Genomic DNA, 22,813 nt, shown 5'->3' with positions numbered 1-22,813 from the left:
ATGAATATGTTTTAAAATTACTATAAATTTAAATCCTACCTGGAAATGCTAATTCTAAAAATCTTTTGCTAATATCTACTGCAACTTTACAAGAATTAGACATTTTTCAAAATTTGTTGGAAGTTATTTTGAACTGTAATTAGTTATGGCTAATAAAGATCCTTATAAGATCCTTTTCAGTAATAACGTTCTGTGATGTTATGTTTCTGTATTATTAGAAATAAAATATAACAAGTCTGAGTGAAGGAATCAAAGGTCCTGAGGGGCTTTTGTCCCCCAAGTTAGCATATGTGGAACTGGGGCCCCCTAGTGACCAACAGTACCCTTGGTTTAACTTCATTTCAGTGGTTAGGCCTACAAGGAAGTGCCAGGCTTAGGCCTTCCTACTCTGAAGCTATATTAGAAACTCTCACAACTACTCCAGATCCAAGATCCTGCTCTTGTTTTTTCCTGTTCCATGCACATAGTAGGATTACTCCTAGATGTTGGGAAGTATTGGAATAACCTAGAAACCAAAATTTATTCAGCAGTTAAAACCTTGAAAGCACTAGATTTGAAATCAGAGGACCAGGGCTAGAATCACAAACTCTGCTTCAAGTACAAACTCTCCCACTTGTCTGTTTGACTTTGGGAAAGTCGTTGTGCCTTAGTTTCCTCAGGTGTAAAATGATCAGGTTAGACTGGATAATCTCTAACATCCTTCCCAGTTGTAAAGTTATGATACTAAAACCTCTCGCTATGTAATTATATGAGTTTATGCATCATCCTCTGATAAAACAATTCTTACTCATTTACTTTTGAGAAAAATTCTGTAGCTGTTGATAGAGGGGATCTTTATACGTCATTTAGTTATTCTCAGATTGTGAAATTGAAAAGAAAGTTTTGAAAAGTGGGTCAGATACTGCAAGTGACCAAGCTGCTTAAAGCAGAGAGTTGGCTAAAAATGAGCTTGGGTTTTGGCAGCTTTGCAGTCATGGCCCAAAGACTGCAGTTACTGTGGTGATAGGCTTTGTTTCATTCATGAATTCCACTTTTTTCCCCCTTTATCTTAATACTTTTAAAATAAGTTGACAAAATTAATACTTGAATAGGCTGTGGTGTAAAATGGCATACGATCTAATAGATTGGGATGCAGATTACAACCCAGCAATGTCGGCCCAGCCCGTATATTCTTGCCCACTTATTGTTCAGTCATTTTTCAGTTGTGTCCAACTCTTTGTGACCCCATTTGGGGTTTTCTTGGCAAAGATACTAAAGTGGTTTGCCATTTTCTTCCCTAGTTCTTGCCCATGTCTTCCCATAAATTCATCCCAGGAGATATACTGAACATGCTGGAGGCCATACTGGTTTTCTCCTGATGTTGAAAGATAACCAGTGGAACATTCAGACTATCTACTTGTCATTCCACCCAGTGTGACCCACCCATCTTCTTTCTCAATCATACATTTCCCTGCTGACATCCCTTAATATGCTGTTCTTAATCAGATTTCTTTATTTGTAATATATTTCTACCTGCTCCCACCCATCACGTACCTCTCTCCTCCATATAGTACTCAATTTCAGTTCTTTAAAAACCATTGTGTTTCATGTCCCACAATCATCTTTGAACATTACAAGAATATTGCTATTAAAGAGGTGGCCCTTTATTTCTGGGAGAAGTCTGGAGTTAATAAAGGAACTTTGCAATTTCCTGAAGGCCATCCAGTCTGCTTTCCATAAGGTTAATTCTGGGTTCAGTTCATTGCCATTTGTAATTTGTCCCAGATATAATACTGATGAACCTGCCTGATAGGTTGTCCATACAACTGCATCCCTCTAGGCAACAGACATTCTTTTTCTGCTTGGTTTTTTTCCTTTGTGGATAAGCATATTAAACTCTTGAGTGGTTATGGTTACCTTTCCTTGAGGTTCAGCAGATTTCCAGAGTTTGAGATCAGCCAGATGTCATCTGCAAATAAGAGAATCACAATAGTGAACACTTTTTGACAAATACGTTTTATATCTCACCCGGTGCTTATAATCAGAGAGTTAGTGAACAAGATTCCTTTTTTTAAAAAAAATCTTTCAAGGAATTTTGAATGATCTTGATGTCTGGGTGAAGAAATATTTTGTTAGAAGTAATTTTTTTTGGAGGGGGGCAATTGGGGTTAAGTGACTTGCTCAGGCTCACACAGCTGGTAAGCAACAAGTGTTTGGTCTGAGGTGGATTTGAACTCAGGTCCTCCTGACTTCAGGGCCGGTGCTCTATCCACTGCACCACGTAGCTGCCCCAGTAGTAAATTTTTAAGATGGCATTTTGCTCTGATAAATCTAAAGCTTTTCTAAAAAATAAATAAATGATTACAATGGGATCTTGTATTCTTTACATCTTTCCGTCAGTTGTGTGTTGACAGCGATGTGCTCTATTGTGGAATATTGCTGTGGGAAACCTGCAAGCGAACCAGATTTTAAAATTTGTTACAGAAAATAGCATTACCCCCCCAATATATGCATAAGAACACTAGAGATACAAATAAGAACAAAATGATGGGAAGATAAAGTATCTCTAATTTTTTTAAAAGATAAGCAGAATATTTGTTATTGTTAGTTTCTTAGATTTCATGGGTTCATAGGTCTTTTTTTAGTAGTTTTTAAATCAATTCTTCCCAAAAAGCTTCATCATGCTAATTAATCTTTTTAGAATCTGTATAATAAATACTTAATTTGATTTTCTTAATCAAGAAAATATTTTGTGTACCATGCATGAGATGTGATTAGAGTTAGCCTGGATTTAGGACTAGATTGGAGTCTGGCACACATATTGGCCATTGGACTGTATGCAAGTCATTGAAGCTCTATGGGTATGTGTGTGTGTGTGTGTGTGTGTGTGTGTGTGGGTGGGTGGGTGGGTGTGGGTGGGTGTGTGTGGGTGTGGCAGCGATTAGGTGTAAGATTTTTTCCTCCTACTTTTTGGTCTCCTTTTCTCTACAGTGCTTTCAGAATTGATCCCATGACATCTTCACAATGATCCTATTACCAGGATGGACCTCTTCTGCATATGTTTTGTCTCATTCTGCTGTTCTTCCAGTCTTATCTTTCTTTAGTGCCATTTCACCTTCTTCATACAGCACATCACAGATTGCAGTCTTAGAGACCAAATGTGGTACCTCTGTTGACATTGATGGTGAAAGGAGTTTGTTAGGAATGTTTTAAGGTCTTTGCCATTTTTTGTCTGTTCGTTATCTACCTTCTAGCTTCGTTTTTCAACGATTTAAAGATGCTTTGGCTTAGTTGAGCTTCTCATCAAGCTCTCTTTGGACTTGTTTTCTTATCAGTTAATGCTTTGTTCATGAGGTAATTAACTCCACCCATACTTCTTCCATTATTCTAAAGCAGTATTGCTCTGGCCATACATCATCCTGCTTGGCAGGAAGACCAGCTGTCTGCTGGATGAGGACTGCCTATTCCTGCTGTCTTTGTTGCAGCAGTTGACTCACACTGGCTAAATTTCTTTAGAAAATGATGAAGTGGTCGTTTGTGACTTTCATTATGTTAACAATTTACAGATTTTTTGCCATCAGTTTTTAAATAGGTGATCTTGGTTACCTCAGTTGTGTGCCATAGCTTCTCATTTTTATTTCTTCTTATTGATTGTGGCTTTTGCTCTAACAGCTCAGTGGGTGAATGTTACATGAATAGCTGATTTAAAAATGATTCCTAGCTTCCTTCCATCCTCAGTTCAGGTGCCACCTCCTACAGGAAGCCCATTCTGATCTCCCCACCCAACCCATCCCAGTACTGAAGCCCCAAGAAATTACTTTGTTGTTACATTTTATGTATGTTATGCTCACTTTTCTTTGTATGTATTGTTTCCACCATAGAATGTAAGCTTCTTGAGAAGAGGGATTATTTCACTGTGATCTCTGTGGTCCTTGCAGCATAGCATAACTCCTGGTACATAACAGGCATGTACTAAATGATGAATGAATTCGTGAAGAAATGACTCTCATATGAGTAACCAACTGTTGCCTATCTAATAAAATATAAGCTATTTCAGTGGGGGAAGGACAGTGTTACTTGGTGTCCACCGTGTCCAGCGCTTCCTGACTTTCCTCTTGTAGAAAATATTCCTGTTATAATTGCGTGATATAGTTCACAAGTCCTTGGACTCTTTATGGTTTCTTTTTCCTGCACTGTAGGACACAGTGAATAAAGTGTTGGACTTGGAGTTAGGAAGACCTGAGTTCAAATTCTACTCTGTGCTCATGAGCAAGTACCTTTGTCTTTGGATACATCAGTTCCTCATTTGTAAAATGGGGATGCTAATAGCACCTACCTCACAGGGTTGCTGTGAGGATCAAATGAGATAACATGTGTAAAGCTCTTTGTAAGCCTTTGAGCACTATATAAAGGTAATGATTATGTTTTGCTTTCCTCCCCTATGCCAAATATCCCCTGAAATCATCAAGTATTGAAATATTTGTTAATTTAATTTGGAAGGTCTTACTGATTTCTTCAAAGTATTTCTTTACCTCTTCATCCTCTGCCATAGATACTGGTAATTATCTTCATGTTACAATTATCTTCACAGTGGCCTTTATATAATTGCTTATCATAAGAAGCATTACCATATGAGATAACCAAGTGACCAGTGAAATTGTTTCTTGTTGTCTTTGAACACAAGTCTTTTTTATTTACTTCTCTAAATGGAGTCTGCAAACCATTTAGCTCTTTTTTCTTCTACACCTAACACAGTGCCTGGCACATAGTAAGCACTTAATACTGACCAGTTGATTGCTTTCATTTATACTGAGAATGTCAAGTTTGATAAAATTGCAATGCTATGTTATGTCATTGGTCATTAGAATAGCAACAGCTAAATTGATGTTTATAGGTGGGATTCTGAGCACCCTTTGCCCTCAGGGTGGGCTGTTTGCTATTTTTCCTCATTTTGTAAGTTGTCATGAGTAGCCTATTGGTGATGAGCCTTTCTATACTTATTTGTGCTGGTCGTCGAAAAGCAGACTGTGCTCTGTGCCTCATGACTGTAAGGGGAGGACCCTGGATTCTTGAATACTTAAACTGGTATAGCACAAGCTGTGATAGATTTTTGACTACATGGAATGCTTTGAGTATGATACCAGCAACTAAAAAAAAAAATCCTGGTTTAATTATTGAATAAATATAAAACTGGACCAGTTAGCCCAGAAATATTTTGTCATTCAAGTAAAGATCTAGGGGAAAATCAGGAAGGGACAGACTGATAGGAGAGAAACAGAGAAGTAATCAAACATTTATTTAAGTTGATTCAGTTGCTTTTATAATTAATAAGACACATTTCTTAGGCTTTCTTCATGGTTGATCTTTGTTGTGTGTAAAAATTTCCTATATTTCATTTCTAGTTTACTGCGAACAGTGGTTCCTAAGTAATGATGTTTCTGTAGCACAGGCTGAGATTTCTCTTCTATCACCTGATCAACAGAACTAGTACACAGATGTAGTAGAAGAAACAGCAGAAGGTGATCATGAATTCACTAAGAGGCTGCCACTTCATTACGCATGATGGAAAGACATCCTTTAGTAGGGATTAGTTGTCTTAAATGAAACACATTCTAAGTGGAGAAACACTGAAGAAAGATTAACTGATGTTATTTCAAGTTTAGCTTTTTACTCTTGCTTCCTTTTCCTCTAAGTTCTAAATCTATTCTTCTGTGGAATTTACAGCTCTCCTGATTTTGAGCAATATTATATATGATGAAATACATTTTTAGAGAAGATCCAATTTCTAATTGACCCAAAGAATAAGTAAAAGGAGCGTTAAAGTCAAACTGCGTAACTGAAATTGGATTACTGCTGTTAGTTTTTATTCAAGTCATGTCGAGATTGGCATCAGACCACAGAGTAGTAAGGGTTTTTTTTGTAAGTGATGTGATAGAGCCAAAATGCTCTTTGTCCATTTCGTTTCTAGTTGAACTGTCCTCGACTAGAAATGTCAAGATCTTCTCAGAAAAGAGCTGATCGGGTCATTAGCATACAGCATTTCAAGTCTTTCAGGTATCAAAAGTTCCTTCTTGAGTGACAGACTTATTGGAGTTCTCTCTCATCTGGTAATAATATTTGACAAAATACTTTTACATGTATTATTATGTTTTATCTTAACTATCATATTTTATCCTAACTCAGGTAATAATATGAATAGCTAAAATAATAACATATAGCACTTTTAGGGTTTGCAAAGTACATTATACATGTTAACTCATTTGATCCTCACAACAACCCTGGCAGGTTAGGTGCCATTTTCTCCCTATTTCACAGGTGAGAAAACTGAGGCAGTCAGAGGTTAAATGACTTGTCCAGAGTCACACAGCTAATATGTGCCTAATGCAGGATTTGAACTCATGTCTTCCTGAGTTCTAAGTTCTTCACTACCCACTTCTGTGGGTAGTGTCATATAGCTGGTTTTTTATTAAACAGACCCATTGTCCAAAGTTTTCATCCACTGGACTGTATAGCCACTTTCATATGGTAAGATTTCTTGGACCCTAATTTACCTTTGGAGAGCAATTAGAGTGTACGTAAGCATGTATACAAGTAACTTGTTTAATGATTTCATTGGAAGAGCTCCATTCCCCACAGGTGCATCTCATCCATAATTCCTTTTTCTCCTGTTTAAATTCTTATCCATGGCTTTCTAGATAGTATTCATAAAAGAGCTACTGAATTCACTGGAGGTTTGTTCAGGGTATATAGCTCATTTCTAGTTTTCTCCAAATGTGGATATAAGGGACCTCTAGCTCCCATATAAACAACCAGAGTACAATAAAGAAATTGGGTATGGCATAGTCTTTATTTTATCTCACAGAAAATGCCTAAAATGCAGAAGACCCACAGGAGCCCAGGAACAGATAGATATATGGAAAACACATTTAGTATTCAACCCATCAGTTCCCCCCAAGAAAAGAATTGAATTTGGGGTTTTTATTGGGAAACCCCTCTGACATCAACTAATTAATCAACATTTCCTAAGCTCCTTCTATGTACTAGGCATTGCGCTAGGCACTGGGAAAAAAAAACAGCCAAAAGAATGTCCCCGTCCTCAAAAAGCTTACAAGCTGATGGGGGAATATAACTGCAAACAAATATATACAAATACGTTACATACCGCATAAATAAAGAATAATCAAAAGGGAAGGTGCTAGAATTAAGAAAAGTTGAGAAAAATATATTGGGACTTACAGGAAGCCAGGGAAGTCAGTGAGTGGAGTTGAGGAAGGAGAGCATTCAAGGTATGGGGACAGCCAGAGAAAATGCCCACAGCCAAGAGCGTTGTATTTGTAGAGCAGCCAGGAGGCGAGAGTCACTGGATCAGATAGTTCTGGCTGGGAGTAAGGTGTAAAAGACTGGAAAGGCAGAAGGGGGCAGGTTATGAAGGGCTTTAAATGCCAAATACAGGATTTTGTGTTTGATCGTGAAGGCAGTAGGGAGCCACTGGAATCTGTTGAGCAGAGGCAAGGGTACATGATCAGACCTGAGCTTTAGAAAGATCATTTTGGTGGCTAAATGTAGGGTGGATTAGAGTGGAGAGAGAGTTGAAGCAGGCAGACCACCAGCACACACTTGCAGTAGTCCGAGTATGAGGTGATAAGGGCCTACACCAGGGTGGTGCCTGTGGGAGAGTTAAGAAGGGGGTGTATTTAAAAGATGCTACAAAGATAAAATTGACAGGCCTAGGTAACAGATTGGATATGGGGGATAAGCGATAGTGAGGAGTCCAGGGTAACATGGGCATTGTGAGCCTGAGGGCCTAGGAGGATGGTATGTTGCCTTAATAATAGAGAAGTTAGGAGTGGGGGGTGGGGAAGGTTTAGGGGAGAACATAATGAGTTCTGTTTTGGACACATTGGGTTTTAAATGTCTACTGGACATCCAGTTTGAGATGTCTTATAAAGGCAGTTGGAGATGCAAGATTGGAGGTCAGCAGAGACAGGTAGAGGGCAAGATAGGTAGATTTAAGTCCGTGGGAGTTGATGAGATCACCAAATGAAGAAGTATAGAGGAAGAAGAGAAGAGGACCCAGGATAGAACCCAGAGAGACACCTGAGAGTGTTAGAGAGTATAATCTGGATGAGGATCCAGCAGAAGAGACAGAGAAGGAGTGATCAGATAGGCAGGAGGAGAGCTGGGAGAGAGTGGTGGTCTGAAAATCTAGAGAGAGAAGAAAGTGTCAAGGAGAAGAAGACATTCCAGTGAAGCCCTCATTCCCACCAAATCCAACTTATACAGTCTCGCCAAGTGTTGGACCACACCATAAACATACTTTGAGGGACTGCTGAACTATTCCCTTCTCATTGGACTGCACTGTCAGAGTAACACATGGGCTTTGCTACCCATGTTGGCCGCCATGCTGTAACTCTGGATGTCTTCCTTTTTTCTGAGGTGCTTTCTGAATCAGAAACTTTTCTTTTCTCTTGAATATAAGATCCTCTAACTCATGAAGTTGGGTTGCCCACAAGGTAATTACCAAAACTAGTGCTATTCAAAAAATTTCCCTCCTCAGCTAAAATTCTTGCTTCTACAATCATCATACTGGCTAGGGAATCCAAAAGCCTCCATCTCCGTCTTTGGTTGCTACAAACATTGTTCATGAATTTCTCATATGCTGAAAAGACCACACATTTGTTTGCCTCTGCCATGTGCTTCTATTGAAATCCGTGTTTCCCGATTACTACCAGCTATTGAGCTGGGAGAGTCTATTGTCAGGATATTTCCTCTCAGGCATATACTTCTGTTGCAAGGCACCATTTTGGCCTAAATCCTAAACTTCTACTTCCTGACTCTTAGAGATAGGAACCAACTGTTAGCTCACTCTTATGGAGCACAGGAAGGGGAGGTTCCTCTGAGGGGAATTCATCCTCCCAACCCTCAAGTCTTCTCTCAAAATCTCAAAACTTCTAAGGCTGCCCCATTCGTTGAAACCCAATCACTTAAAGCTCCAGGACTTATACTTGTATTCCTTGGTAAGGTGCCTCTCCGATGCTGCCAGAAAAAGGGTCACATCCCTTGATCTCATCAGTTAGGTTAGGAAACTCATCAAATTGAAGAGTCTCCACTGATTAACACCCCTCCCCCACTACACTTTATACTGTCATTTCTGTTAAATAATTGCTGTTCCAAAAAATCAAACTTTGGTGCTTTGAGGCAGAGTGGTCCATGGGGAAGACAGTTTGGAGTAGCTCTCTTTCATCTTAGATGATAGAGTTGGTTAAGTTTTGAACCTGGAATCGGGAAAACCCGAGTTCAGATTGGGCCTTAGAAACTTATTAGCTTTGTGACCCTGGGCAAATCATTTAACCTCTTTCTGCCTCAGTTTCTGCATCTGTAAAATGAGGATAGTACTAGCACTTGCCTTCCAGGGTTGTTGTGAGAAAAGAGAAGATATTTGTAAAGTCTTTGCAAACTTTGAAGGGCTTTAGAAATGCTAGCTATTGTTGTTGTTATTGACTTGGGGAGGCTCCAGCCTTTGTCCTCTTCTTGATTGCCTTCCCCATTGTCTATAAGATACACAGTTCTTAGGAACTCCTCAATTCAAATTAACAGGATATTTTGAAGACCCAGAGTTCCTATAGCTGAAGAAGATGATACTTACTCTCAGACATAGTTATACAAATTCAGTTAACAAAGTTAGTCTCGTCAGATTGATTGGGACACTTCACATTGAACAAGGACTGCTCTGATTAATCCTTCTGTTCTCCTGCATGTCTTTAATGATATGTTTTATGATTCTTCTGCTGTGCAAGTAATCATGGATAATATCAATGGTTTACTTATGTCATATCCCACCTGAGGCATTATAGACGAGTGCTTGTCATTAGGCAAATCTCAGAGGTCGGAGGAGGGCCCATCTTTGCCTGCAAGCAAGGAGAAAGCATCTGTGTTAAAAAAAAAAAAAGAGAGAGAGAGAGAGAAAGTATAAAGGGAGGAGCCAGGCTAGCTTATCTGGAGAGCACCAGGATCCAAAGGCTGAGTGAGATGGGCATGCAGTCTGGTTAGTGGGTTCGGACCTGAGAAGTCAGAGGTGGGAAGCCAAGATTCCACGAGCACCCAGGAACTGAGTCGTTTTGATGTCGTATCCCTACAGGAGCCCCCAGAGTTCCGTTCTGTTATTAGGCGTATTTATTTGCCCTGTCCCCTCAGAGGACTGGTGAGCTGGCATGGTCTGGAGCCCTTTCTAGGGACAAATGTTGACAAGGAGTGGTTCCCAGTTAATTTACATCTTAGAATACCAGAACATTTATTGTATTAAGCTCAGTTCAAATGTAAATCTTTTCTCTGTTTTTCCTCTTTAGTATCCTCTTGTGTATGGACTGGTTATTGCCACCTGCTGGTGTTCTCTGGTTTGCCTAAGTAGAATTTACTTGGGAATGCACTCCATTCTGGTAAGGAAAATGTTTCCCTTCATACCTCTTATGTCTTGTAACGTTAACAAGTAATTTTGTCATGATGATAAACTCATGTGAAATCTAAATGGGAAAATAATTTGAAATTCTTCTAATTTTGTTTTCCAAAAATATCAACATGTAGAGCAGCTTGCCAAGATCTATATACAGTAATTAAAATCTTTTCCCTTCACCAAATAGACTTCTAAATCAGTGATGGAAATACCTTTTAAGTCAATCCGTAATTATACTTTAACCTTGCCAAAAGTTTTAAAGAAAATTTGACTTATATAATTTTAAATAAATCTAATGGAAACATATCCTTGGATATCCAAATTTTTTTGTAGGTTAAAGCAACTGAATGAAAATTTAAAGTGAAAAGGAAAAATAGGAACAGAAGAAAAAGCACTTTTTTGATACTTGTGTATCTGCCTTGTCTCATTTAGAATATAAACTTCTCAAAGGTAAAGACTTTAGCTTTTTATATGTTATGGATACCCAAGTATTTGTTAGTAACAATCAGCCAATATCAGTTGGGGGAGGGTAATGCCTGAGAATGAGGATGATATTTTCAAATTTCCCTCCCCCTACAGAAATCCCCCCCAAATTTTCCAGATTTTAATTCTCTTTTTTATTCAAGCCTTGTTCTGGTTCAATTGACTGAGAGTTGCAATGTAAGGAAAGTCCTGAGTTCAGTGATTAGCTGAAAAAGTGAGCCCAAAGTATCCTGATACTTTAAAAATATCTCATTTCAGGTCCTGTTAATTGGCAGTAGCTCAGTACTTTCTGTAGTAGGTGAGAGCTCCTATGTGACTGTGCAACTGCATGCAGTCCAACCATCACACAGAGCATCAGGTGATGGCTGTGCTTAGTTAGAATCATAAAACATTAGAAAGGAAAAGGACTTTAGATTGAATCCCAGCTCCCTCATTTTGCAGATGAAGAGATTGTGTTCCAAGGAGTTAAATATATGATCCTTGATATTTTTATTTGCCATAATCAGTGTTTCTTTACTTTTAATGATCTAATAGTGTTCTTTTTTTTTTTTAATACTTTCTATTACTTTTTTTCCCATAAAAAATATCCCTTTTAATCATCAATTCTCATTCAGATTCCTTACTCCCAGGTAGCATTTACTGTCACTTAGGGATCTCTAGAAGGCATCAAAACCTACTCTAATGACAATTTTGTTTGCTTTTAATTAAAGTTATCTGTAAATCCTCTGAATTGCCATTTTATTTCAGGTATACTTTTTTTTTCTTCCTGATTCTTAACCTTAAGTTTATGGTCAGAATAATTTTATCACGTATATATGTTTCAACTGGTGAATGTGTAATCTGAATGCCCTGTGTGCCTTATTTTAGTTTCTCTCTGAAAATTAGCAAAGTTTGCATATATTTCTAGAAAATCAACTATAGGGGCAGCTGGGTGGTGCAGTGAATAGAGCACCGGCCCTGGATTCAGGAGGACCTGAGTTCAAATGTGGCCTCAGACACATAACACTACGTATTCTCAAGGATAACTACCACTTTTTGGGGGGGTTGGTGAGGCAATTGGGGTTAAATGACTTGTTCAGAGTCATACAGCTAGTAAGTGTTATGTGTCTGAGGCCGGATTTGAACTAAGGGCCTCCTGACTCCAGGTCCAGTGCTCTATCCACTGTGCCTGTCTCTAGCGGCCCCGTAACTGCCACGTTTAAGTATAGTTTCTCCCCACTCCATTCCAACCTACACGTAACTGTCAAAGTGATTTCTGACCATGTTACTCCCCAGCATGGTAAAATCAGGTGATTACCTGTTAGCTTTTAAAGCCCTTTACAACTTGTTCAACTTCTCTTTCAAGCCTCATGACACATCACTCACCTTCAGGTAGATCTGTCTCTGTGCCTTGGCAGTCGCTGTTTCCCATGCCTGAAATGTGTTCATTGTCTCCTCCTCCTCCTCCTCCTCTTAGAATGCCTTATTTCCTTCAAGCCTCAACTCAGCGCCACCTTCTACATGAACCCTTTCCTGATCCCCCAGCTGCTAGCGCCTTTGTTCCAAATTACCTTCTGTTTTGTATATGTTTTTTCATTTACCTGTCTTTGTATATGTCTGCTGACATAAAATCCGTGGAGGGTAGGGACTGCTGCTTCTTTCTTTTTTTTTTTTTTTTTGGTGAGGCAGTAGAGTGAAGGGACCTTGCCCAGGGTCACGCAACTAGTAAGTGTCAAGTGTCTAAGGCCAGATTTGAACTCAGGTCCTCCTGAATCCAGGGCTGGTGCTCTATGCACTGCCCCATCTAGCTGCCTAGGGACTGCTTTATTTTTGTCTTTGTTTCCCAGGCACCTAGCTCAGTGCTTGGCATAAAGTAGGTGCTTAATAAATGTTTGTGGATTGAGTGGTTATTATACTCTTTAAATTTAATGGACATTTATTAAGCACCTATTATATGGTAGGTCCTATTCTAGAAGCTGGGAATATGAAAATTAAATGATCTGTGTCCTCAAAAGTTTGTGTTCTCCTTTAAATTTTGAATCAGAAGGTAATAGTTATAATAACCAATTTTTATATAGCATATTGAGATTTAGACTTTTAGAACTTACAAAGGGCTTTCCTCACAACTGTGTGAAGGAGGTCATGTAAATCTCATCCACAATTTACAAGTGGCAAAACTGAGACTCAGACGGGGTCAACAACTAGTAGAAGGGAAATATGCGTTGACATTGATACGGTTCCCAAAGATTATGCTGTCTTTGTGTGTACTAATGTACATAATTGTAGTGAAATAATGAGACATTTCTGATCCTGTGATCCAAGATCTTTTTTTCTTCTATTTTTTACATCTTCAGTGATGTTAAGTCTTTGAACAAGTTGAAAAAGATGTATGAATGAAGTGAATATATGATAGCATCACCCATGGTTCTGACCATCTTCCCCCTTTGACTGTTCAAGGTCGGTTCTACAGAACAGCCTATCAGTCAGAAGAGCTACTGTTTCTTTGGGTCTTTGTGTGTTATCACCAGTGGAATGTGTCCTCTGTTTTCTTGACTTTAAAAAGTTTAGATCAAGGACAAGTTGAAAGTATTAAGAATAATAGTAGTATACACATGACTATGAAAAGTCATCAAGGTTCTGTATCTTACCACTTTTATAACTGGATATTTGAGTTATTACTGATAAGCCCTTTTATTTACATTATGGCACTTGACAGAACTACAAATGATAACTTTTCCTAAATTGCCAGTGCTTTAAATTTTAACATCTTTTCTAATTCAGACCAGTTTCTTTGGTATATTTTTTTACTCTCTTCAATGGTTACTCAAAAATTAACTCAGAAGAGCAAGCAGAGGTTTTTCTATAATTTGTTAATGAATGGCTACATGACTTTTTAAAGCAGTCATCTGAGCTCAGTGGTGAAGGAGCTGTAGCAATCTCCTCTCAATTCCACAATGGCAGCTTTATTCAGCATTTATTTGGTGCTGTCTTTTTTATTAAAATATAATCAACAATATTTACTGAGCTCTTACTAAGTAGTACTGCTGCTCACTGGAAATACAAAGACAAAAATGAAGAAATTCTTGTCCTTAAGGACATTTTTTGAGGGGAAACAACATAATCATTTATTATATTTCCTCAATGTTGCTGATAGTTGTAACAGTTTCCATAGTCTATGGGAAAGTAGTAGAAGAGCTTTAGTATAACTTTTTTTTTTAAAGCAAGCTTTCAAACTTTGATTTCCTTAAAAAAAAAACAAATCTTATTTTAAAATTATTTGAATCAAGTTATCTCCAAAGAATTATTTTATACTTCTGCATTTGTGACATTAACACTACATGTTAATGTATTATACATTGGGCCTATAACTACAGCATATTAAAAGTTTTTATATAATTGCAGCAGAGAAAAAATGTTTTAGGAAAATAGCTATGATTATTGCAACTGTCAAGCTGTGGTAGTACCTCTATTAATAAAAGAGCTGTCCTCTAACAATATACTTTATTATCAGCAATTGCATTCCTAGAGATAGAGAAAAGTAACACTGGGCCTCAATTTCCTTGTCTATAAAATAAGATGATTTTTAGGTCCTTTCCTGCCTTAACATTCCATGAATCTTCTGGAGATCTATGATATGATATTTTTTGGAAACAGTATATGCACCAATAGTGTTCTGAAAGCATTTGAACAGAGGCTAGATGAATAATTTGTCAGGGAAATCATACACAAGAAGGTTCATGATTCATGGTTTGGACAAATGATTTCTGAAGCTTTCCAGCTCATTTATCCTGTGACCTCCTTTGATCATTTTTAGAGTTTTTAAAAGTTTTCCACAATACTTACCTTAACTATATACAATAAATTTCACTTTTTAAAAACTTTTTTTTATCATAAATTTGATTGTTGGAGTGTTCATTTGTAGAAATCTTATTAAATTTAACTAGAATAGGGAGCTTTTTATTATTAATTTATATTTTCACACCAATTTTTGCTGTCAGATGGACTTTTACTGGCTCAAATACAGGGTCCCTCATGTTCATCACATGATCTTGATTATTCCTTGGTTCTAGGCCAATTTTATCAAAGTTTACTTTCCTCTCACAGGCAGGGAGGGACACTGTCTTAAATGATTAAATAGTTTAACCAGTATTGCCACCAGATAATATTTTTATGTAAAGTGCTTTTGTAGTATACTGAATATAACATTACATTGTGAAAATTTGTCATGAAACCATAAAAAACTTAAAGTAAGGAAAAGAAATAAGGAATTTTTTTGTCATATTGAAAAATGCAGTTGTTAAAGTACAAATTGACTCAGCTGACTGTAACTTTCAGTTTTGAAAGTTTCTAATGGTAAAGTTCAATGGTTAAAAAAAGTTTTTTAAAGACATTTCAATGAGTCCAGTTTTTTTTTTTATTTTACTAAGGTAATATGAAACAAACCTTTTAGAGGAAATACATACTACCTAAGATAGGCATTTAAATTTTAAAAAATTCTTAATATAGTTAATTTCATTTGTATCAATCTTATAAAACATATATTTTATAAAAAGTGTAGTTTCATGGAAGTATAAATCCTTGTGATAGCTAGTATGTGAAGAATGAACTAGGGCCTAGTTCAGCTGAATCCAAACATCACAGAAGAAATCCCCTTAATAAAAGGATTTGTTCTGTAAAACGTGGACTCAGTCAGAAGGCCGGACCCAAGGACCTAGAAGGCTACACGTGGCCTTGAGGCTGCAGGTTCCCCACTGCTGAACTAGGTATTAGATATTTGCCATGTAAAACTTAGGTAAGGAAATACCCTCTCTTGGTGCAGATGTGCAGCTGCTTTGTACTTCAGAGCCTTAAGAGAGGTGCCTAGAACTTTTTGTGTTCCAAGCTGAGTGCCGGGTAACTAAGCCAGGGTTTTAAGTCTAAAACATCATTAAAGGTGAAAAGAAGAAGTTAATAACAGCTTTCTGTTGTTATAACCAAATATTCAGATACATTTGCCTGTCTCTGTGGCTCTTTTTCTTCCATAGAAAATCACGTAGTGGGTAGGAGAGAACACAGTGGTAAACAAAAGACAGTCACACATGGGTTTGTAGAAGAGTAAACTTTGGGGTCTTTGTTTATGTATTTATTTTTAGTATTTGGAGTCTGAGATTTAAAGAATAAAGCTAGAGCTCCATGTTACCAGTATTTCCTTCTCAGACCACTGTAGCAGTCAGGTAAAGTTCTGTTTGAAACAACAGATAGAGAGCGTGGTGTAGTGGAAACCAGACCATTGAACTTAGAAGCCCAGAAATTGCAGGTGTGACAAGTGCTAGCTGTGTGTCTTAGGACTTGTCACCTTTATTTCTTTGAGCCTTGGTTTCCTCATCTACAAAGTAGATATAATTGGATAAGATTGACCATTAGTCCTCTTCATAGTTGCCTGCTTTCCTTACTGAGTTGTTATTAGTAATAAATGAGGTAATATAAGTAAAGCACATTGTAAGATTGAACTGTTATGAGTGTTTGCAACGATTATAACCGTGAAATCTTTAAGTCTGGAATTTAATCATATGAAACCTTTAGGCAATTTAAGGATATGAGCATCTGTGAATTTTTCACAATTTTTCATTCTTTAAGAGTATTTTTTAGGGGCAGCTAGGTGGCGCAGTGAACAGAGCACTGGACCTGGATTCAGGAGGACCTGAGTTCAAATCCAGCCTCAGACACATAACACTTACTAGCTGTGTGACCCTGGGCAAGTCATTTAACCCCATTGCCTAGCCAGAAAAAAAGAAAATGTTTTCAGTTCGTTTTGTTTTTATGATCTCTGAACATTGGTCTTTAATTATTTTGGGGTTGTTCTTTACATTGTCATTATTGTGTAGGTTGTTTTCTTTTCTCCGTCCACATCATGGTTTATCAGTTCGTGTCAATCTTTACATATTTCTCTGTATTCATCACATTTGTTGTTTCTTAAACATTGGTCTTATTGTTCAGTTCTGTCCAACCCTTTGTGACCCCATGGACCCTAGCAAGTCAGGGCTGTCCATAGGGTTTTCTTGGCAAAGATACTGGGGTAGTTTGCCATTTCCTTCTCTGGTGGATTAAGGCAAACAGTGGTTCAGTGCCTTGCCCAGGGTCACAGAGTTAGAAAATGTCTGAGGCCAGATTTGAACTCACATATTCCTGACTTCAGGCCCAAAGCTCTATCCACTGAGCCACCTAACTACCTCCAGCCTTTTAGTATACAGTAGTCCTAATGTGGTATTGCTAGGTCAAAGGGTATGCACAGTTGAATAGCTTTTTGGGCCTATTTCCAAATTGCTTTCCAAAATGGTCAGATAAATTCATAGCTCCACCAGCAGTACATTATTGTATCTATTCTCTCATAGCCCTACCAGCATTTGTTATTTTTCCCTTTTTTTTCTTTTGGTCACCTTTGCCAATCTGATAGTAAGCTCCTTGAGGGCAGGGACTTCTTTTTGTATCCTCAGATCTCAGCACAGTGCCTGGCATATAGTAGGCTTAATAAATGTTCATTGAATGAAAGGTGTAAAGTGGAATCTCAGAATTATTTTAATTTTTATTTCTCTAATTATTACTGATTTAAAGTATTTTTTTTCTTATGGCTATTGATAGCTTGGATTTCTTCCTCTGAAAATTGCAATTCATATTCCTTAACCATTTATCATTTGGGGAATGATGAGCCATATGTTTGACTTGTTTTATTCAGCTATACGAGGGAGAATTCTTAGTGGGACAGAGGAGGACCACTGGAAATTTAAAGTGATAATTTTAAAAAAGGAAATTGATATATTTTTAAGAAAAAATTATGGCAGAAATCATCACTCTAGTATAAGATGATGAATAATTATAGTAATTATTCCCTCTTCCTCTCACTTTTAACTCTTAAAATTTTTTAGTGAGGTTAAGGCTGTATACAGTTATAGCAGGACTGAACCTCAGACCAGTTCTGACAAAGAAGGAGCCAAATCCCTCCTCCAGGCAGTATGTAGCCCAAAGATTCAGTCCCTTCTTAATTACTGCATACTACAGTCAGAATAATATCGGTTGAAGTTTTATGGGGATATTTTCTAAATATCATCTTTTTCCCCCCCCAATAACAGTAAAAAACTGTTTGGTTATTTGATTTTGCTATGCTCATGCTTTTATATTTGAAACATGAAAATGAAATTTTCTTTGAAACCCTTTAACAGTTCATATATCAGACTTTTCTTTTATTGTGACAACTTATCCTAAATTTTAGACATAATTTCATTTATTTGAGATTATGTCTGTTAAGCTTTGATTAATTATAAAAATGGCAGAATTTTTTTTATCTTTTACTTATTCTTCATTACACTCATTGTGTAGATTTTATTTTGTTCACTAGTGTTTTCTTAAAGTTAATAGTCCTTCAGTGTTCTGAATTTTAAAAAGCCTTAACTTTAAAAGAGCAAAATTACACATGACTAAAACTATTTTTTCTTTCTATCTTCAGGACATTGTTGCTGGATTCCTGTATGCTATTTTTATCTTAGCTGTCTTCTACCCGTATGTGGAGCTGATTGATAACTTCAACCAGATTTATAAATATTCTCCACTAATTATCATCAGTTTGCATTTAGCCCTGGGGATCTTTTCCTTCACCCTTGATACTTGGAGTACATCACGAGGAGATACAGCTCAGATCCTGGGCAGTGGTGCAGGAATTGCATGTGGATCTCATGTTGCTTACCACATTGGTCTGATGTCAGATCCTCCTCTTGATACATTACCTTTAACTATTCCCTCCATCACTGTGACTCGTTTTGGAAAAGTCATATTACGGATTCTAATAGGAATGGTATTTTTGCTACTAATGAGAATTGTGATGAAAAAGATCACTATCCCATTAGCCTGTAAAATGTTTGGTATAAAAAGTGATGATGTTCGAAAAGCAAGACAGTGCATGGAAGTTGAACTTACTTATCGTTATATAACCTATGGAATGGTTGGCTTCTCTATCACGTTTCTGGTTCCTTGCTTATTTTCCTTCATTGGCCTTTCTTGATGGCCTGTCCCTTACGAGGAAGGATGGCAGTATGTGAGAATAATTCTGAGGCAAAAGTCAGATCAATGCTTTTGCAGGAATTTTACTTAAATAGGTATTTAAGTGAACCTGAAACATACAGTGCTTTTTACCACTGCATCTGGATATTGTTTTGGAGAATGCTGAGCAATTTCAACATGGAGAAAGTCATGGATATCCCTTAAGTATGATGTTTTGGGGTGTTTTATTGCTATGTATAATTCGGGTTATAGATCTACATATAATATATATTAGGTACATAATAGATACTTATGTACCTAATATATATTATATGTAAGTCTTAATGAACTATGGGAGCTCTATAAATAAACAAATAATATGCATACAGTTATGCCTTTGTATTTCGATTTAACCCAGGTATGTTGTGATTACCTGACAAAAAAATTTCCTGTACCTAGAATGTGAGCCATTTCCTAATTTAATTACACAGTTAATGAAAACAGAATTAGTATGCAAACCACTTATCTGTTTATTGCCTCCTCCTACCACCTTTCTTGCTATACTTACTGATTTGTATAGGAGGCATTTAATGGACCAAATTTGAAGTAAAATTAACTTGTGCATTCAAAATGTTTTGTTTTTTGTTTTATTTAGTTCTGTGTACAGTGTAAAATACTTCGGTTTGCATTCATTCTAGATATCTCTATAATGATTCAGGTACTGTATTTTAATGCTTATTAATTGTGCCTTTCTGTTGCTGAATTAAGAAATGCCATGTATACTGTGATGTAAAAATAGGACTGATAATTTATCTTCAAAGACACATAATTAGGGAAATATTTTTTTAATTTATGTTGAGAAGAATTCTGAGTAGTTTAGAAGTAAACTCTACACGGTAGCTTATATGTTAATAAATAGAATGACCTAAACTTTCTCGGTAACCTAACAGCTATGGATTGTGAGGTCCGTAGGATTTTTTGGTTGTTGCTGCATTATAAGTTAGAGGAAGAAGATGATTTTTCTGTACATTGTCTTGATCATATTGCAGGTTAGTATTTCTAGCAGTTGGAAACATAATTGGAATCTAGACTGGGACGATGGAATGTTAACTCAGCGTGCATCTATAACATTCTTAAATTATTTCCAGAAGCTTATAGTTGACAGTGTTAATTTAATCTTTCTGGTTTAACCATTTACTAGTGACTTAAGACAGAATAAATAAGTTAAAAGAAAGTAGTTATATCTCCAGATCCTACAATTTTTCAGTTTTATTTTTTTCTCTTTATAAAACGTGGATACAGTATTAGGTTGTCATTTATTCTGTTTACTTTTCATACTTTGAGGTTTAATTTCCTTTGAAATTAGGCTAACACTGTTTCCTAGAACTAAATTTCATATATGAGGAATTACTACATAAACATCAGGGTAACATATTGGTGATTTTACTGTAATATCTGTACTGTAGACCCAAGAGTAGCCTTAAAAATGTTTTTGTTTTGATAAATAATAGCTACTGCAGCAACAGAGTCTTCTAATTGGGAGCTTGGGTTTATGGCAGCTGGCCTACATTCAATCTGTTAATTGCAATTCAAGCATTAAAATTTACAGGCACTAAATGATATCTGTTCTTTTAAAGATGAGAAAGTAACTTTTCTTTTCCAAATTGGAGTTCAGAAGAATGAATTCAAGGGAATATTTTCCACAATTCAGTTCTGTACTATGCAATGCATTTATGTTGAGTTTAAAACGTTAGCTTGACCATATTCATTGTGTTTTATTTTTTTCTATCCTATGCTAAATGTATCTAAAAATAAAAACCACATTTAAGATTTTCTTCCTTCTACAGATTTGTTTCTGTACTATTTGGTAGACATCTTGAATAGATGGTTAGAATTTTCATTCAAAAAGGCTTTTCCCCTGAACAGCCTATATGTAGCTCATTCAAGATTAAACCATTAGTTTTTGTCATTGTCAGATCTTAGTTCTGTACCTATAAGAGACCTCTGGTGATTTAGTCCAACTCCTCTTATTGTTAAGGAAACTTATTAGTCAATTAGTTAATTAGTCTTTATGTGGTGCCTGTTTTGGGCCAGGTACTATGCTAAGCATTGGAGGGCCTGACCCTGTAAGGATATGTGAACTTGTCGTAGGTCACAGAGGTAGTAACCATCTTTTTGGTGGGAAGTGAAGCACTTCCTTAGCAATCCAGTGGGTCTTCCTTTTATTCTTATGTAACAGTCTTGCATTATAGTGAAATGTATTGTTTCAGAGGTACCCTTTTAAAAAATTGTTAGATCTATAGCTAACAGTTACAGGAATAAAGAAGATGGATTGATTTCCAAAATTGTGGTTTTGGTATTTGTAGTTGATATTACTAGCATTCTGTGAATGCCCCAAATTAATCAGCATGCTGAGAAAAGAGAATTTTTGCAAATAGAATGAAGTTATAACGAGGTGGATTTTTAGAGGAATTAGAAAAATTTTTAGTTCCTTATAATCATTGAAAAATGATAACTCAATGCAAAGTAGGCCTCTATGGTTTACAAAGCATTTTCCTCACAATAACCCTGTGAAAGTAGATAGCATATGTAAATTGTATTACCTCATTTACTAATGGAAATATAAGCTCACAAAGGCTGTGACTCACCCAAGTGTACCCAGTAAGCAAGTGGCAAGGCTAGGATTCAAACTCTTATTTTATGACTCTAGAGTCTTGTGTTTTTTAAAGAAATGCAGGAAACTCAAATTAAGATCTTATGTAAATTATTAATCTTGTCTACTTCATAACAAGCAAAATTATAAGATCTTTTAAATTATAAAAGATAACACGTATCTTTTAAGGGCAATATAACATAATATACATCCAGTGATCCAGTCATCTGTACAGAATTAAAATGAAAATCTTCAACAAAGTATTTGACAAATGGTGAACCTAATTCAAACACAGCCAAACATCATAAATTACTTAGTACATGCTGTTTATAATTAATGCTTATCACTAGAAATACATTGAGCTTTTTAAAAAAATTACTCAAAGCCCTTTTATTCTTGTTAGTGAACATATATAAAAATGTTTTGGTCAGCTTATACCAAAAATGTTTTAAATATAGCTTTAAAGGTGAAGTAGTGCTCTGAGGCTTTCTTGCTGATGAATTTTTTAGAAAACATGATTAGAGGACATTTTAAGAAAAACTGAAGAAACTTGTGAGGCAGTCTGAAAGATTTCCAGGTTGCTAAGCTGGACAGTTTGTCAGATTTTTAAACTATTACATCTCCATTCAGAGTAAAATAAGTTGTTTTTAGTTTTTCAAATTGAAATGAGTTTCTGCACCCAATTTTGAGTGATTACATAAGATGTAAATAATTTAGCACAACAAAAAGAAAAGGCATTAACATGCTATTTTAACGGGCACTTTTGGAAAGGTCTATAGAACCCTGAATAGAAAACCCTCTGGGGTTTCAAATAATCTCAGTGTGTTATATTCCTTTCCCATTCAGTATAAGGAGACTTTTTAAAAAAGTAACTTTGTATACTTTTACATTCAGTAGACTCTACTGTACATTGCATTGTTACATTACTTTTTATAACATACTAAGAATATGATTGTTTTTGTACCATGGAACTCCAGACTAGAATGCTTGGATGCTCTCTTTCCTTCTTTCTCCTTCTTCAAAACTGTCTGTACATAGAACTTCTACATATTAAAAAGTACCCCTTGAAGGTCTTCTGGTTACTTGAGGCCCATCTGCCATTAGAGAGATGTCACCTGTTACTTTTGTCTCCTAATAAGCCCTAGGACCAACTTTCTCATGGCTACTACCTGTACTTTTCTCCCATAGGGACCAAACAGCTAGTAGCTAAAAGGTACAGACAGGCAGAATCTTAATTTTGCTATTATAACAACTACCAT

The 22,813-nt window shown here is 36.5% G+C and overlaps 1 protein-coding gene across 1 annotated transcript in view; it reads left to right on the top strand.

The window, feature by feature from the left end:
- The window catches only part of SGPP1 (sphingosine-1-phosphate phosphatase 1), a 46,556-nt gene extending 25,822 nt beyond the window's left edge, over window positions 1–20,734 (top strand). The window contains exons 2-3 of the mRNA XM_020986517.2: window positions 10,326–10,415; window positions 18,372–20,734. Of these exons, the coding sequence (XP_020842176.1) occupies window positions 10,326–10,415; window positions 18,372–18,923 (642 nt within the window). The 3' untranslated portion in view covers window positions 18,924–20,734. The remainder of the gene's footprint in view (window positions 1–10,325; window positions 10,416–18,371) is intronic.
- Window positions 20,735–22,813: the final 2,079 nt, after the last annotated feature.

The sequence above is a fragment of the Phascolarctos cinereus genome, unplaced genomic scaffold (assembly GCF_003287225.1).
Source record: "Phascolarctos cinereus isolate Bilbo 61053 unplaced genomic scaffold, phaCin_HiC Scaffold_3;HRSCAF=262, whole genome shotgun sequence".
Taxonomy (NCBI): Eukaryota; Metazoa; Chordata; class Mammalia; order Diprotodontia; family Phascolarctidae; genus Phascolarctos; species Phascolarctos cinereus.
The sequence above is the reverse complement of the archived record's forward strand: the minus strand, read 5'-3'. Positions and strand labels throughout refer to the sequence as shown.